Source organism: Rattus rattus, chromosome 8 (genome assembly GCF_011064425.1).
Source record: "Rattus rattus isolate New Zealand chromosome 8, Rrattus_CSIRO_v1, whole genome shotgun sequence".
Lineage (NCBI taxonomy): Eukaryota > Metazoa > Chordata > Mammalia > Rodentia > Muridae > Rattus > Rattus rattus.
The window spans coordinates 90,578,452-90,595,849 of NC_046161.1; the positions used below are offsets into that span (position 1 = coordinate 90,578,452).

The following is a 17,398-nucleotide window of genomic DNA, read 5'->3' on the forward strand; positions in this document are numbered from 1 at the left end:
ATCTAGATCTCTATATTGTTTTCGATTTCAATTTAAACCATTTTTATATCATTTAAAAAATGAATTATGGGGAAGCAAGATGGCTCAGTGGGAGCTTGCTGCCAAGCCCGACATAAATTCCATTCTCAGGCCCTGCAATGGTAGAGAGAACCGACTCCAGAAAGCTGCTTTCTGAGTTCTCCATGTGCATTGTGGCATGCAAGTATATACAGAAATATAATACAAATAAGAAATTTAGGGCTGGAAAGATGGCTCAGTGGTTAAGAGCACTGACTGCTCTTCCAGAGGTCCTGAGTTCAATTCCCGGCAATCACAACCATCTGTAATGAAATCTGATGCCCTCTTCTGGTGTGTCTGAAGACAGCTACAGTGTACTCATATGAAATAAATAAATCTTTAAAAAAAAACAAATAAAAAATTTAAGTGTAATTTTTTTTAAGATTCTACATGATTTTCCCTCCTGACCATTGGAATATTACAGTTTCAAGTAACGAAAGATAAAAATAACAACATTGCAGACTAAATCTACCAATATGTACACCGTGAGCACATTTAATCACCACAGCCATCGGCGGGCCCTGAGGTCACCTCTTCAGCTCAGAACTCACTAAGACGCCGTCACTGAGTGAGCTCTGGGATTTCCCTGTTATCCACAATGAGCGTGTGGATGATCCCTTCTCTCCTCTTCCCGCTGCTGACGGCCTTTATGTAACAGCCGTGGTTCCCCACGCTGAAGTGTGTTTCGGTCCCGTCATCTACAAACTCGCCCTAGGACAGCAAAGGAGGAAGTCAGTGTCGCAGAAAGCTCTGTGTGAGTAGTAGCATCATCTAAAAGCACTAGCGGTAGAATGCAATAGAACGTGGGTAAAATGCTAAGCAATGCAGGCGCAGAGTTTAAAGTTTGTGTTTACATGCTTTTATGTTTCCGTTATAAATCGAAAGTTTCTTTCCTCATATTCAGTAATCGTTTTGGTTTTCGAAACAGGGTCTTCCTCTGTAGCCAAGTGCAGGGTAAGCCAGAGCTTGCTGCGTAGCACAGGCTGACTTTGATCTCCTGATCCTCTCGCCTCTGCTTGATTTCTTACTCACTTTTTAAAAGAGATTTATTTATTTAATGCATGAGTGCTCTAGCTGCATGTACATCCGCAGGCCAGAAGAGGGCATCAGATCACATTAAAAAATGGTTGTGAGCCACCCTGTGGTTGCTGGGAATTAAACTCAGGAGCTCAGGAAGAGCAGCCAGGTTGTCTTAACTGGTGAGCCATCTCTGCAGCCCCACTTCGGCTTTCTTAATTCCATTTTTACAATGACCACATTAGAAGTACTCTTCTTATGCCCACTTTACAGATGAGATAACTGAGGCAGGCGATTTGTAAGTACCACTCTGCAAGGAAAGTACTCTCAACCAGTTCAAAATTCTGCTTCCATTGGGGTATAAAATGCTTTATAACAACATACACTTGGTAACTAAAACTAGACACCACTAAATCTATTGAGTGTCTTAGAAATGAAATTCACACCCTACGTTTAAAATATCTGATCTGCAACCTAGTGTGGACCTGCTAATGCATATAACTCACTGTTAACTTCTTCTGTTGACTGCATGTTAAATTATAACTCCTTCCTTTTGCTTTTTTGAAATAGGGTCTTATTCTGTAGTCCAGGCTGGCCTAGAACTCACAGTAATCCTCCTGCCTCAAGTACTCCAGTAGTCTCCCAACCAGATATTGGGATTGCAGATGTGAGCCTCCATCCTTGGCTTAACAGTCTTGGCAAACTGATTTAAATTAAGCATATTAAAATTAATAAACTTTAATTTTTAGCATGCCTGCTTAAAAATAAGTTAAAGTCACAGTGAGCCCATTCTCATGGTTCACACTCTATTTCTGCTGAACAATGCTAATCTGCAGAAAGAAGACAACAGAGCATTCAGAGGGAGAAGAGCCTTGAGCAGAAGTTCTCAACCTAGCAGTCTTGACCTCTTTGGGGGTTGAACAACCTTTTCATAGGGGTCGCCCAAGACCCTCAGAAAACATGGATACTTATATTATGATTCCTAACAGTAGCAAAATTACAGCTGTGAAGTAGCAACAGAACGAAACTGCATTAAAGGGTCACAAAATTAGGAAGATTGAGAAGGCCTTGGAGGAGAGGAAAAAACTATGCCAGGAAAGAAGAAAACCATCATCAAGAGTCTTCCAGGGGAGGCATGGAGGAGAAGGCCCGGTGCTAGGCCACAGGTACCTGACCACGTGCATGGTACTGGCTACTCTTCTACACGGGCTGTGTGAGCCCTGTGGACCTCGGCAGGAGCACAGTGGCTATGAGCAGGTTTGTTCACTCCTCTATACATTTCACTCCAGGCCACATGGATGCCAGCAAAGCTGAGGACAGTAGAGCCTGGGTGGCTTCGTGAGTGAGGCGCCAAGGAGCCTCCTTTTTCCTACCTTGACAACACCACTCAACACATTCCATTTGTCTGCTGGCATTTGTGTCACCTCCAAGTCATCTGACTCTGGGTTCATTACTACTTCTTTAAGGAGAGAGAGAGAGAGAGAGAGAGAGAGAGAGAGAGAGAGAGAGAGAGAGGAGAAGAAGAAGAAGAAGGAAGAAGAGGAGGAGAAGAGGAGAGGACAGGAAGAGGAGGAGGAGGAGGAGGAGAAGGAAGAGGAGAGGACAGGAGGAGGAGGAGAGGAGAGGAGAGAGAGGAGAGGAGCTACTCAAATCTCTGAGTTTGAGGCCAGTCTGGTTTACAGAGTGAAGTTCGAGGGCAGCTAGGCCTACACAGAGAAACCCTGTCTCAAAAACAAACAAAACTAAACCAAAACAACAAAACCCCAAACACCCCATTATTAGGAAAGTACCTCATGCTTTGAGAATATGGATCATACCTGGACCAAGTGTGATCTGAGGTCAGCGGCGTTGCTGCTCAGAGGGTGGGAAGCTAGAATTCTCATGTCCTCAGCGGGAGTGGGGCCCAGGGCTTGTGTGATTTCTAGAGGAACCGACGAGGATTGGAGAGCACATAGTATGGAAGCCTAGCTGAGAAGGGTCAGGGTGGAGGAGTGTGTGGTCGTGCCAGCTCGGCCTGCAGATTGATTCCAAACTCTCACCGCTCCAGAGACCGGTGAAGATTTTCAGAACTTGGTGTGAAAGAGTTATTACTATGCCTTTTGGTTTGCTTATGAACCCCTTGGTTAGTTTACAATCGCCAGAATGAGAACTTGGTTGTGGTAGTTTAAAACGTGCAACCCCAATGCTGAGGAGGTTGAAGCAAGAGGATTGAGTTTGAGGTTAGCATCGAGAGAGAGAGAGAGAGAGAGAGAGAGAGAGAGAGAGAGAGAGAGAGAGAACTAAAATAAGGAAGCACAGTAACATCCGGTCACTTATACACATGCTGCACTAGGTATAATTAATGATAGGAATAACATTAATAACTTAAGAATAACAATAAGTAACTTACCGCCGTCTCTATTATTTTACCATTGCACCATACATCCATAGTGTTTTTTTCTGTAAAAGCAACAATGTCAAAGCATTATAATTCTATATTCTACATTCAATTATAATTTTATGTGTTTTAATTTGTATGTGTAGGAGTGTTTTGCTTGCATATGTCTGTGCACCACCTGTGTGCCAGGCGCCCACAGAGGCCAGAAGAGGGTGCTGGATCCCCCTGGAACAATCTACCTTAAATAAGAAATACCTGGGCATGGTGGCACGCACCTGGAACTCCAGTACTCAGGAGGCAGAGGCTGGAGGATGGCTTGAGACAAGCCTTGGCAGTCCCAGAACTCCCTGTGTAGACCGGGCTGGCCCCAAAGTGATGGAGCTCCTCCTGCCTCTGCCTCCCGAGTGCTGGTCCCTGGAGCTAGAGGTACAGGTGTCAGCTGTGGGTGCTGGGACCTGAGCTCAGAGAGCAGTGTGTGCTCTGACCTGATGAGCCATCTCTCCAGCCCCCGTTCCTCCTGTTCTCTGCTTGAAGTTCCCTTGCCTGCCGCCTCCACCATGTAGCTTTGAGATGGTTCACACTTTTATAATAACGATGGCACTGAAACTAGCTCTTGTCCGCAAATACCTGAATCTCATTTGGAAGCGTGTTAAGTCTTGGCTGACATCAAATAGTTTTTTTTTTTTTCATTTTTATTAACTTAGGTATTTCTTATTTACATTTCGATTGTTATTCCCTTTCCCGGTTTCCGGGCCAACCTCCCCCTAACCCCTCCCCCTCCCATTCTCTATGGGTGTTCCCCTCCCCATCCTCCCCCCATTACCGCCCTCACCCCAACAATCACGTTCACTGGGGGTTCAGTCTTGGCAGGACCAAGGGCTTCCCCTTCCAATGGTGCTCTTACTAGGATATTCATTGCTACCTATGCAGTTAGAGCCCAGGGTCAGTCCATGTATAGTCTTTGGGTAGTGGCTTAATCCCTGGAAGCTCTGGTTGGTTGGCATTGTTGTTCATATGGGGTCTCAAGCTCCTTCAAGCTCTTTCAGTCCTTTCTCTGATTCCTTCAACGGGGGTCCCGTTCTCAATTCAGTGGTTTAATGATGGCATTTGGCTATGTATTTGCTGTATTCTGGCTGTGTCTCTCAGGAGACATCTATATCCGGTTCCTGTCGGCCTGAACTTCTTTGCTTCATCCATCTTATCTAGTTTGGTGGCTGTATATGTATGGGCCACATGTGGGGCAGGCTCTGAATGGGCGTTCCTTCTGCCTCTGTTCTAAACTTTGCCTCCCTATTCCCTCCCAAGGGTATTCCTGTTCCCCATTTAAAGAAGGAGTGAAGCATTCGCATTTTGGTCATCCTTCTTGAGTTTCATGTGTTCTGTGCATCTAGGGTAATTCGAGCATTTGGACTAATATCCACTTATCAATGAGTGCATACCATGTGTGTTTTTCTGTGATTGGGTTACCTCACTCAGGATATTTTCCAGTTCCATTCTTTTGCTTATGAAATTCATAAAGTCATTGTTTTTGATAGCTGAGTAGTATTCCATTGTGTAGATGTACCACATTTTCTGTATCCATTCCTCTGTTGAAGGGCATCTGGGCTCTTTCCAGCTTCTGGCTATTATAAATAAGGCTGCTATGAACATAGTGGAGCATGTGTCCTTGTTATATGTTGGAGCATCTTTTGGGTATATGCCCAGGAGAGGTATAGCTGGGTCCACAGGTAGTTCAATGTCCAATTTTCTGAGGAATCTCCAGACTGATTTCCAGAATGGTTGTACCAGTCTGCAATCCCACCAACAATGAAGGAGTGTTCCTCTTTCTCCACATCCTCGCCAGCATCTGCTGTCACCTGAGTTTTTGATCTTAGCCATTCTCACTGGTGTGAGGTGAAATCTCAGGTTTATTTTTATTTGCATTTCCCTTATGACTAAAGATATTGAACATTTCTTTAGGTGTTTCTCAGCCACTCGGCATTCCTCAGCTGTGAATTCTTTGTTTAGCTCTGAACACCATTTTTTAATAGGGTTATTTGTCTCCCTGCAGTTTAACTTCTTGAGTTCTTTGTATATTTTGAATATTAACCCTCTGTCAGATGTAGGATTGGTAAAGATCTTTTCCCAATCTGTTGGTTGCCGTTTTGTCCTAACCACAGTGTCCTTTGCCTTACAGAAGCTTTGCAGTTTTATGAGATCCCATTTGTCGATTCTTGATCTTAGAGCATAAGCCATTGGTGTTTTGTTCAGGAAATTTTCTCCATGTGCCCATGTGTTCGAGATGCTTCCCCACTTTTTCTTCTATTAATTTGAGTGTATCTGGTTTGATGTGGAGGTCCTTGATCCACTTGGACTTAAGTTTTATACAGGGTGATAAGCATGGATCGATCTGCATTCTTCTACATGCTGACCTCCAGTTGAACCAGCACCATTTGATGAAAATGCTATCTTTTTTCCGATAGATGGTTTTGGCTCCTTTGTCAAAAATCAAGTGACCATAGGTGTGTGGGTTCATTTATGGGTCTTCAATTCTATTCCACTGGTCTATCTGTCTGTCTCTGTACCAATACCATGCAGTTTTTATCACTATTGCTCTGTAATACTGCTTGAGTTCAGGGATAGTGATTCCCCCTGAAGTCCTTTTTATTGTTGAGGATAGTTTTAGCTATCCTGGGTTTTTGTTATTCCAGATGAATTTGCAAATTGTTCTAACTCTCTGAAAATTGGATTGGTTTTTGATGGGGATTGCATTGAATCTGTAGATCGCTTTTGATAAAATGGCCATTTTTACTATATTAATCCTGCCAATCCATGAGCATGGGAGATCTTTCCATCTTCTGAGGTCTTCTTCAATTTCTTTCTTCAGAGGCTTGAAGTTCTTATCATACAGATCTTTTACTTGCTTGGTTAAAGTCACACCGAGGTATTTTATACTATTTGGGACTATTATGAAGGGTGTTGTTTCCGTAATTTCTTTCTCGGCTTGTTTCTCTTTTGTGTAGAGGAAGGCTACTGATTTATTTGAGTTAATTTTATACCCAGCCACTTTGCCGAAGATGTTTATCAGGTTTAGTAGTTCTCTGGTGGAACTTTTGGGATCACTTAAATATACTATCATATCATCTGCAAATAGTGATATTTTGACTTCTTCTTTTCCAATCTGTATCCTTTTGATCTCCTTTTGTTGTCTGACTGCTCTGGCTAGAACTTCAAAAACTATATTGAATAAGTAGGGAGAGAGTGGGCAGCCTTGTCTAGTCCCTGATTTTAGTGGGATTGCTTCAAGTATCTCTCCATTTAGTTTAATGTTAGCTACTGGTTTGCTGTATATGGCTTTTACTATGTTTAGGTATGGGCCTTGGATTCCTATTCTTTCCAGGACTTTTATCAAGAAGGGGTGTTGAATTTTGTCAAATGCTTTCTCAGCATCTAATGAAATGGTCATGTGGTTTTTATATTTCAGTTTATTTATATAGTGGATTACGTTGATGGTTTTCTGTATATTAAACCATCCCTGCATGCCTGCGATGAAGCCTACTTGATCATGGTGGATGATTGTTTTGATGTGCTCTTGGATTCGGTTTGCCAGAATTTTATTGAGTATTTTTGCATCGATATTCATAAGGGAAATTGGTCTGAAGTTCTCTTTTCTTTGTTGGGTTTTATTGTGGTTTAGGTATAAGAGTAATTGTGGCTTCATAGAAGGAATTCGTAGCACTCCATCTGTTTCAATTTTGTGGAATAGTTTGGATAGTATTGGTATGAGGTCTTCTATGAAGGTCTGATAGAATTCTGCACTGAACCTGTCTGGACCTGGGCTCTTTTTGGTTGGGAGACCTTTAATGACTGCTTCTATTTCCTTAGGAGTTATGGGGTTGTTTAAATGATTTATCTGTTCCTGATTTAACTTCAGTACCTGGCATCTGTCTAGGAAATTGTCCATTTCCTGCAGATTTTCAAGTTTTGTTGAATATAGGCTTTTGTATTAGGATCTGATGATTTTTTTGAACTTCCTCTGAATCTGTTGTTATGTCTCCCTTTTCATTTCTGATTTTGTTAATTTGGACACACTCTCTGTGTCCTCTCATTAGTCTGGCTAAGGGTTTATTTGTCTTGTTGATTTTCTCAAAGAACCAACTTTTGGTTCTGTTGATTCTTTGTATAGGCCTTTTTGTTTCTACTTGGTTGATTTCAGCTTTGAGTTTGATTATTTCCTGCCTTCTACCCCTCCTGGGTGTATTTGCTTCTTTTTGTTCTAGAGCTTTTAGGTATGCTGTCAAGCTGCTGATATATGCTCTCTCCTGTTTCTTTCTGCAGGCACTCAGAGCTGTGAGTTTTCCTCTTAGCACAGATTTCATTGTGTCCCATAAGTTTGGGTATGTTGTATCTTCATTTTCATTAAATTTTAAGAAGTCTTTAATTTCTTTCTTTATTTCTTCCTTGACCAGGTTATCATTGAGTAGAGCATTGTTCAATTTCCATGTATATGTGTGTGTCCATCCCTTATTGTTGTTGAAGACCAGCTTTAGCCCGTGGTAGTCTGATAGGACACATGAGATTATTTCTATCTTTCTGTATCTGTTGAGGCCTGTTTTATGACCAATTATATGGTCAATTTTGGAGAAAGTACCATGAGGTGGTGAGAAGAAGGTGTATTCTTTTGTTTTAGGATAGAATGTTCTATAAATATCTGTTAAGTCCATTTGGTTCATGACTTCTCTTAGTCTGTCTATGTCTCTGTTTAATTTCTGTTTCCATGACCTGTCCATTGATGAGAGTGGGGTGTTGAAATCTTCTAGTATTATTGTGTGAGGTGCAATGTGTGCTTTGAGTTTTAGTAAGGTTTCTTTTATGTATGTAGATGCCCTTGTAATTGGAGCATAGATATTTAGGATTGAGAGTTCATCTTGATGGATTTTTCCTTTGATGAATATGAAGTGTCCTTCCTTATCTTTTTTTTTTTTTTTTTAAAAGATTTATTATATATACAGTGTTCTACCTGAGTGTTTTACACCCACAGGCCAGAAGAGGGCATCAGATTTCATTACGGATGGTTGTGAGCCACCATGTGGTTGCTGGGGATTGAACTCAGGACCTCTGGAAGAGCAGTCAGTGCCCTTAACCTCTGAGCCATCTCTCCAGCCCCCCCTTCCTTATCTTTTTTGATGACTTTTGGTTGAAAATCAATTTTATTCGATATTAGAATGGGTACTCCAGCTTGCTTCTTCAGACCATTTGCTTGGAAAGTTGTTTTCCAGCCTTTCACTCTGAGGTAGGGTCTGTCTTTGTCTCTGAGGTGTGTTTCCTGTAGGCAGCAGAATGCAGGGTCCTCATTGCGTATCCAGTTTGTTAATCTATGTCTTTTTATTGGGGAATTGAGTCCATTGATGTCGAGAGATTTTAAGGAATAGTGATTGTTGCTTCCTGTTATATTCGTATTTGGATTTGAGATTATGTTTGTGTGCTTTTCTTCTCTTTGTTTTGTTGCCAAGACAATTTGTTTCTTGCTTTTTCTAGAAGCCTCCTTATGTTGGGCTTTACCGTTTATTATCCTTTGTAGGGCTGGATTTGTAGAAAGATATTGTGTAAATTTGGTCTTGTCATGGAATATCTTGCTTTCTCCATCTATGTTAATTGAGAGTTTTGCTGGATACAGTAACCTGGGCTGACATTTGTGTTCTCTTAGGGTCTGTGTGACATCTGTCCAGGATCTTCTGGCTTTCATAGTCTCTGGCGAGAAGTCTGGTGTGATTCTGATAGGTCTGCCTTTATATGTTACTTGACCTTTTTCCCTTACTGCTTTTAATATTCTTTCTTTGTTTTGTGCATTTGGTGTTTGACTATTATGTGACAGGAGTAGTTTCTCTTCTGGTCCAATCTATTTGGAGGTCTGTAGGCTTCTTGTATGTTTATGGGCATCTCTTTCTTTAGGTTAGGGAAGTTTTCTTCTATGATTTTGTTGAAGATATTTACTGGTCTTTTGAGCTGGGAGTCTTCACTCTCTTCTATACCTATTATCCTTAGGTTTGATCTTCTCATTGAGTCCTTGATTTCCTGTATGTTTTGGACCAGTAGCTTTTTCCATTTTCCATTATCTTTGACAGTTGTGTCGATGATTTCTATGGAATCTTCTGCTCCTGAGATTCTCTCTTCTATGTCTTGTATTCTGTTGGTGATGCTTGTATCTATGGCTCCTTGTCTCTTCCTTTGGTTTTCTATATCCAGGGTTGTCTCCCTTTGTGCTTTCTTTATTGCTTCTATTTCCATTTTTAATTACTTCACCTGTTTGATTGTGTTTTCCTGGAATACTTCCAGGGATTTTTGTGATTCCTCTCTATAGGCTTCTCCTTGTTTATTTATGTTTTCTTGTGTTTCTCTAAGGGAGTTCTTTGTGTCTTTCTTGAAGTCCTCCATCATCATGATCAAATGTGATTTTAAATCTAGATCTTGCTTTTCTGGTGTGTTTGGATATTCAATGTTTGCTTTGGAGAATTGGGCTCCGATGTAGTCTTGGTTTCTGTTGCTTGGGTTCCTGCGCTTGCCTCTTGCCATCAGGTTGTCTCTTGTGTTACCTTGTTCTGCTATTTCTGACAGTGGCTAGACCGTCCTATAGGCCTGTATGTCAAGAGTGCGGTAGACCTGTTTTCCTTTTCTCTTTCAGCCAGTTATGGGAACAGAGTGTTCTGCTTTCAGGCGTGTAGTTTTTCCTGTCTACTGGTCTTCAGCTGTTTCTGTGGGCGTGTGTCCTGAGTCCACCAGGCAGGTCGCTTGGAGCAGAAATGTTGGTCTTACCTGTGGTCCCGGGCCTGAAGTTGCTCCTAGGGGGCTGCGTTTGAGTTCTCTGAGGCAGGAAGGGCCTGCCCCTCCTTTTCCCGGGCTCCTGTGCACAGGGGTCCCAGATGGCATTAGGTGTTTTCCTCTGGAGTCAGAAATGTGGGCAGAGTGTAGTCTCTTCTGGCTTCCGAGGCGTGTCTGCCCTCTGAAGGTTTAGCTCTCCCTCCCACGGGATTTGGGTATAGGGAGCTGTTGACTGGGTCCCTTCAGATTCGGGTGGTGTCTGCACCACGGGGACCCGCAGCTTGAGTGCCCCTATATTCCTGTTCCCAGAGGCCCTATACCGATAGTTTTCTATCTATTTGTAAATCTACTGCATTTTTGGGCACCCAAGTATATATGTACACATATACTTGCATGTGCACATATGTATGTAAAAATAATTGCTTATGTGTGTGTGTGTGTGGGGGGTTGTTTGTTTTTGGTATTGCTTTTTCTTTCATTCTGGTCCTGGGGACACATCCAGGGCTTTGCACCTTGCACTTGCCTGGCAGGTGCTGTCCCACTGGCCCACATCTTCAGTTCTATGCTTTGCTTTGAAATTCCCCTTTGAACTGGTCCTTACTATCTTTCCTTGTTAAACAGCGAGTGAAATAAAGACTTTCATGTTTATTGTTTTCCTGACAAACAAAACTAAACCAAAGTCTTGAGGGTTGAGTGACGATGGCTCCCAGGGATGCCCGGGAAACAGATGGCGCTTGAGTTCTCTGTCTTATTCAAATCTCCACTTACCTCTTTGGAGGGAATAACCAAATAGTCACTCTAAAACTCTAGTCAAGCCAGATGGGGTTACAGAGGGGCAAGTGGAGCACAGTCTCCCATCCCTAACCAAGAAGTGATCTCCTACTGACAGCTGCTTGCAAAGAAAAATATCAGTTTTCTCCAAAGGAGTCTCCCAGAGAATAGAAACCACACCTAAGGGTGGACTTCACAGCCAGCAGATGACCAACAGAAAACACACTTGGTGGTGTTTTTGTAGATTTATTCTTATTTTTCTTTAGTCTCGTATGGCTTTTTCTAGGCCTTTAAAAAAATCTTACTTGCTTGCATGTTATAGTTTCCAATTTTGTGTTTTTATTGATTGTGTTTGTGTGTATCTCTGTGTGTGTGTGTGTGTGTGTTTTCTTGTGATTGTTCCAATTTTAAAATTCTGTTTTGTTTGCCTTTTTAATTTATCTGTTTTCTAAAGAGATAGAGAAAGCATGGAGTTGGATGGGTAGGGCTGTGGGGAGGGTCTGGGAGAAGATGGGGGAGGGGTGGCCACAATCCAAATATATTGCAGAATATAGCATATGCATTTTCAATTGAAAAAAGTCTAAACCATTCCACAGAAACAACCCCGACTTACCCAAAACAATTCTAAAGTCCTTGCCATCCAAGTGCAATACCCAGGTGTTGGTGGTTTTAGATCTGTTCTCCACGAATTTCTTGAAGCTTTTCCCCTCAATTTCCAGAGTATATTTAAAAACATAACCTTTGCCAGAAAGTATATGGATGGTGGCTTTGGTCTTTGCAGGTCCAACACAGAAGGTTTCTTTGCCCACCAACTGGAACATCCACTCTTTTCTTACCTCTTCCTTGATGATGACATAGAACAGATTAAAACATACAAAGGAAGGGAATTTTAAGACTTAAAATTTGAGAGGTGATAAAACCATCAAGGTGATTGTGACGATTTGAATAAGAATGGCTCTCCAAGGCTCATGTGTTTGAATGTTTAGTCACCAGGAAATGGAACTGTTTGAAAAGATTATAAGGACTAGGAGGTGTGGCCTTTTGGAGTGGGTGTGGCCTTGTTGGAGAAAGTGTGTCACTGGAGGTGAGCTTTAAGGTTTCAAAAGCCCACACCAGGCCCAGTCTTCCTACTGCCTGTGGGTCAGGATCTAACCCTCCACTACATCTCCAGCACTATTCCCGCCATGCCTGAGGCCATGTCTCCCATCATGCTGATAATGGACTAAACTTCAGAAACTGTAATCCAGCCCTAGTTAAATGCTCTCTTTTATGAGAGTTGCCTTGGTTATGGTGTCTCTTCACAGCAACAGAACAATGAATAAGGCAGCGATCAAAAACCAATGTTATTTGTACTTTATAAATTCATAATCTAAAGGTTAAAAAAAAAAAATCATGTGCCAAGCCTGGTGGCACATGGCTTTAATCCAGCACTTGGGAGAAAGATGGCAGTGGATTTCTGTGAGCTTAAGGCCAGCCTGTCTACATAACTCTAGACCAGTCAGGGCTACACAGTGAGATCTTGTCTGAAACAGAAAAAGTCATTTTCAGTTTAAATGCCAGGTTCTGTCTTCTTATATTCTGTAACTGTCATTAGATTGCTTCGTACAGGAAAATAAATAGGTGAAATAGCATAACCATTGACAGAGAAAAAATCCTGACTTGTCATATGAAGGAACTACACTGATAAAAACAAAACAAGAGTGAGGGCTGGAGAGACGGCTCATGCTTATGAGCACTTGCTGCTCTTCCAGAGGACCCAGGTTCAATTCCCAGCCCCTATATGGCCGCTCCCAACTGGCTGTCACCGCATACTCAGGGGATCAGATGCCTTATTCTGTCTTCAGAGGGTACCAGGCACATGTGCACCTGCATGCCTACAGGCCAAACACCTTTACGCATAAAAAGTAAATAATAAAAGCTTAAGAAAGCAAGCTTCAGTGGGTGTGGTGGTGAATACCTTTGATCCCAGCCCTGCAGAGGCAGAGGCAGGAGGATCTCTGTGAGTTTGAGGCTAGGCCCATCTATGTTACAAGTTACAGGATAGCTACATAGAGAGTGGCTATATGAGAGAGAGAGAGAGAGAGAGAGAGAGACAGAGAGAGAGAGAGAGAGACAGAGACAGAGACAGACAGAGAGAGACAGAGACAGAGACAGAGACAGAGACAGAGACAGAGAGACAGACAGAGAGAGACAGAGACAGAGGTGGGGAGAGGAGCGTATGAGGGTGAGTGAGTGCTTCTCTGTAGCACACTTTACAAAGTCACATTATGTCTTCCTACCTTCCCATCCACATATACAACTCGTTTTCCTGATGTGGTCCCATGTTCAAATTCAATCTTGTGAACTCCATCACTTAAAATAACATCCCAAATGGCTACGACATCTTTCATTTTCCAAGGCTACACAGTGGGCAAAGGGAATAGAAACAAAGCCATTAAAATGGGCCAAAACAGTAATAGAATATAGCTAATTAATCCTTCCAAGATGAAAATATCAGATTTTTTTTTTTTTTAAAGACAGGGTGCTATGTATTCCAGGCTGGCTTCAACTTACTCTGCAGGCCTGAGTTGCAAGCCTAAGTTTGATCCCTGGAACCCGTGTAAGTGTGTAAGGAGAGAAATGGATCTGCAGAATTGTCCTCTGGGCTCCAAATGTGCTTCATACTGCACACCCTCAACCTACATGTTCACACAGGTGTTCTTTATTTGTTCGCAGACATGTCCCTTCCTGACAAATGTCTGCTTTAACACCTCAAGTCATTGTCTATTTGAACTGATTTCCAACAGATGCTGCCCTAGGCTGGTATGGTGGCACATCCCTGCAATCCCAGTGTCTGGGAGGTAGAGGCAGGAGAGTATCAGGAGTTCAGCGTTATCTTCTGCTACATTGCCAGACCTTGTCCAAATCAAACCAAACCAAACCAAACCAAAGACTCGTCCTAGCCAGTGGATTGACTGGAAAGCAGCAGTATGCTTTGCGATGGCTGATGTAGTGGCTGGTGACCCTGCCCTCAGTGACAAGGAAGACCTAAAATCACTGGGCAGAGTGACATCCCTAAGCCTGTTGCTGGGCACCTCGTGCTGCCTCCTTACCATGTGTGAGAGGGCTGAGGGCTCCAAGCACAGCCCCTGTTCCTTGGCACCCATTGGATGGCACTGACAAACCCTCAGAGTGCTAGGCTGTCTCAGTGTCCCCCGTCCAATGCAGATCTTAGTATTCTGTTTCCTCTGCGTTCAGATACCTGTTAGGAGATGCCCCTGAGCTTTGGACATGTGCCACTCTGAAACAAACAACTAAGGAGCCTGTGTGAACCTACCTGACCCACAGGTAGGTCACGAAGTTCGCTGGGACCACAGTGGCTTCTGGTATAGGAAGGAAAGAATTAATGCTGACTTGTGCTGCCACCAAGAACAAAAAAAAAAAAAAGTGGTAGAAAAAAGGTCCTGGGTTGGTCCCCAGCCCGGAAAAAAAAAAAAAGAAAAGACTTCAGCTGTAAACCTGCCTCTCTTCACCTGGCAGATGTCCAGAAAGAAGTCTCTGATGTCAACTGTCCTTTTTTTTTCTGTAACTTTCTAACACCCCCCGTTTTAAATGCATTTGTTTCAAATATATTTTAGACTCCCCCTTCCCCCTTTAAAACAATATAATAATTAAAACAACCCACCCATCAGGGACTTGAGCATGCCGCAGCACTCTGCTACTGAGGCTTATCTCCCACCCATTTTGGGGTGTTGGTTTGAGATAGGGCTCACTCACCTCCTGAGTTGTTTAGGCAAGGCTCTCCCTACTGTGCAGGCTGGCCTCAGTGTTCTCCGTGCTGGGGTTACAGATGTCAGCCGCCATTCCTGAGTTCGTTTTTCCTTCTGTTTCCTCAGCCTTTTATGTGTTCACCTTCTTATTTCTCTAGCTTACTTTTTGTCTCACTTCATAGCCTTTAAAGGATTTATTCATTTGTGTGTGTAAGTAAATGTGTGAGTTCATGTGCATATGTGTGTGGGGGTGTGCGTGCTGTCAAGTGCCTTCTGTCACTATCTGTTCTTTTGAGGCAGGATCTCTCCTTGAACTTGGATCTTGTGTTTTCTTTTTGTTCTTTCTTTCCTTCTTTCTTTTTTCTTTCTTATTCATTTTACATCCTGATCACTGTCCCTCCTCCCACAGTTCCTTGCCCCATCACCCCTCCCCTTTTCCTCTGAGAGAGTGGAGTCTGCCCCAGAATCCCCCCCACCCCCCAGCATCAAGTCTCTACAGGGCTGGGCATTTCTCCCACTCAGGCCAGATAAAACAGCTAAGTTAGGGGAATGGATTCTACAAACAAAACAACTTTAGGGACACCCCTGCTCTAGTTGTTCAGGACCCACATGAAGACCAAGCTGCATATCAGCTACATATGTGCAGGGAGGCCTAGGTCCAGCCCCTGCATATTCTTTGGATGGTAGTTCAGTCTCTGAGAACTTCCAAGGGTCCAGGGTAGTTGACTTTGTTGGTCTTCCTATGGAGTTCCTATCTCCTTTGAGGCCCTCAATTCTTCCCCCAACTCTTCCATAAGGGTCCTTAAGGTCCAGCCAATGTTTGGCTGTGGGCCTCTGCATCTGTTGGAGTCTGGAGTTGGGAACTAGCAAACCCAGTCACCCTCCTTGTCTCTGCTGCCCTCAGAGCTGGGGTTAAGACATGTGCTCGATGCCTGGTTTGTTACCTGGGTTTTAGGATCTGAACTCTGGTCCTCGTAGTTCTGCAGCAAGTGTTCTGAACACATCAGGCATCCCTCCACCCCTAGTGTTATAAAGGCGACAGACAGACACAAATAGAGCAACACGGGGTGACTTTACACACAACTCCCATCAATATGGAGATCACCCAGACTCAAAAGCACAAAGCCTAGGGGTTGGGGATTTGGCTCAGCGGTAGAGCACTTGCCTAGCAACCGCAAGGCCCTGGGTTCGGCCCCCAGCTCCAAAAAAAAAAAAAAAAAAAAAAGCACAAAGCCTTCAGAGTTAAACTGTATCGCGGATAAGATAGATTTTACTATGATAAAATAATATCTGTATCGATAAACTGTATTGCGGATAAGATAGATTTTCCATGGATGATTTCATTTAACATCTGTGGAATATGTTTTCTTCTCAGGAGCCATAGGATTTCTTTAAAATACTATTATTTTTTAGGCCACAAATCTTAAAAAATACAAAATAGAATTTCTTTTTATCGTTTCAGCTCGTGATGGAACAAGACTAGAAATAAGGGGCAAGGCAGAAGCAGAAACTGTAGGGACACATTGGGACTGAGCGGTAGGCATGGCTATTTTTGAGATAACATCTTACTCTATAGCCCAGGCTGCCCTGGAAGGTCTCATGTGGCCTTCCCCCAGCTCAGTCTGCACATGCTGGGATTACAGTCCCGAGCTACCACACTGGATGAACATCCAGTCTTGAATGTGTAGGGAGTCCTTGATGAACTCAAGAAGGAAGACAAACACCATGTGTCCCCGAAATGCTGCCCATCGGAAGGCAGTTAAGAGCATTTGCTGTTCGTGTAGATGACCCAGATTTGGTCCCCAGCACCCACTTGGTGGCTCACAGTCATCCGATGGCCTCTTCTGACGTCTGTGGGCACCAGGCACGCACAGAAGAGCACAGACATAAAATAAAACGGAGAAATCCAAGTGAGAATTTTAAAAGGAATTGACAAGCGGGGTTTTGTGATGCAGCGGAGGAAAGAGACTGGGGAGACATGCTTATTAGACTTCACCCAACAGAGGATAACTGTCCAGGCTATATCAGGTTTTCAATAAGAAATTCCCAAAGATCAGATGACACAATCAATAGCTGGGGAAAGGAGCGGGCAGCCATCAAAAGACGAGTTCTAAAACAGTTTAACAGGGCCAGACACAGTGGAGACACCTTTACATCTCTCTCTAGCCAATCAGGTTACAGAGTGAGACTAGCTGAGAGAGAGGGAGAGAGGCAGAGAGAGAGGGAGAGAGGCAGAGAGAGAGAGAGAGAGAGAGAGAGAGAGAGAGAGAGAGAGAGAGAGGGAACGAGTGGCGAAAGAAGGGAGAGGAGGAGGAAAGGAGGGGGTAGAGGGAGAACAGGGAGAAAGGAAAGTAACTGTTGTTGGTAGTGTAAGGCGACGCGGCCACCATGGACATCAGTATAGGGGTGCCTAAAAATACCCTAGAAATACCCTAAAAAATATCCACCATATGAATATGGATAATTGTATAACTGAAGGAATCTAACTCCTAGACACCCATGTTTGTGCAATAGTCAAGATATGGAATACGCCCACGTGCCCATTAACACATAAATAGGTAAAGAAAATGAAGGCTATATAAACACAATGGAGTATTATTTACCCACGAAGAAGAATGAAACATGCTGT

At 43.1% G+C, this 17,398-nt stretch overlaps 1 protein-coding gene across 1 annotated transcript; it reads right to left on the reverse strand.

Annotated features, from left to right (window-relative positions):
* Positions 1–545: 545 nt before the first annotated feature.
* Faim (Fas apoptotic inhibitory molecule) lies at positions 546–13,410 on the reverse strand. The gene is made up of 4 exons (XM_032910244.1): positions 13,300–13,410; positions 11,634–11,862; positions 3,464–3,513; positions 546–768 (listed from the first exon to the last, which is right to left on the reverse strand). Exons 1-4 carry the CDS (start codon positions 13,408–13,410, stop codon positions 619–621), a joined length of 540 nt encoding a protein of 179 aa, XP_032766135.1. The 3' UTR covers positions 546–618.
* Positions 13,411–17,398: the final 3,988 nt, after the last annotated feature.

What these genes read in the sequence shown, in the direction of transcription:
- Faim (XM_032910244.1), bottom strand. Translation starts at nt 13,410, where the DNA reads ATGAAAGATGTCGTAGCCATTTGGGATGTTATTTTAAGTGATGGAGTT. An exon ending in TTGTATATGTGGATGGGAAG is followed by an intron (nt 11,863 to 13,299) that starts GTAGGAAGACAT and finishes GTCATCATCAAG; the next exon opens with GAAGAGGTAAGAAAAGAGTG. An exon ending in GGACTTTAGAATTGTTTTGG is followed by an intron (nt 3,514 to 11,633) that starts GTAAGTCGGGGT and finishes TTGCTTTTACAG; the next exon opens with AAAAAAACACTATGGATGTA.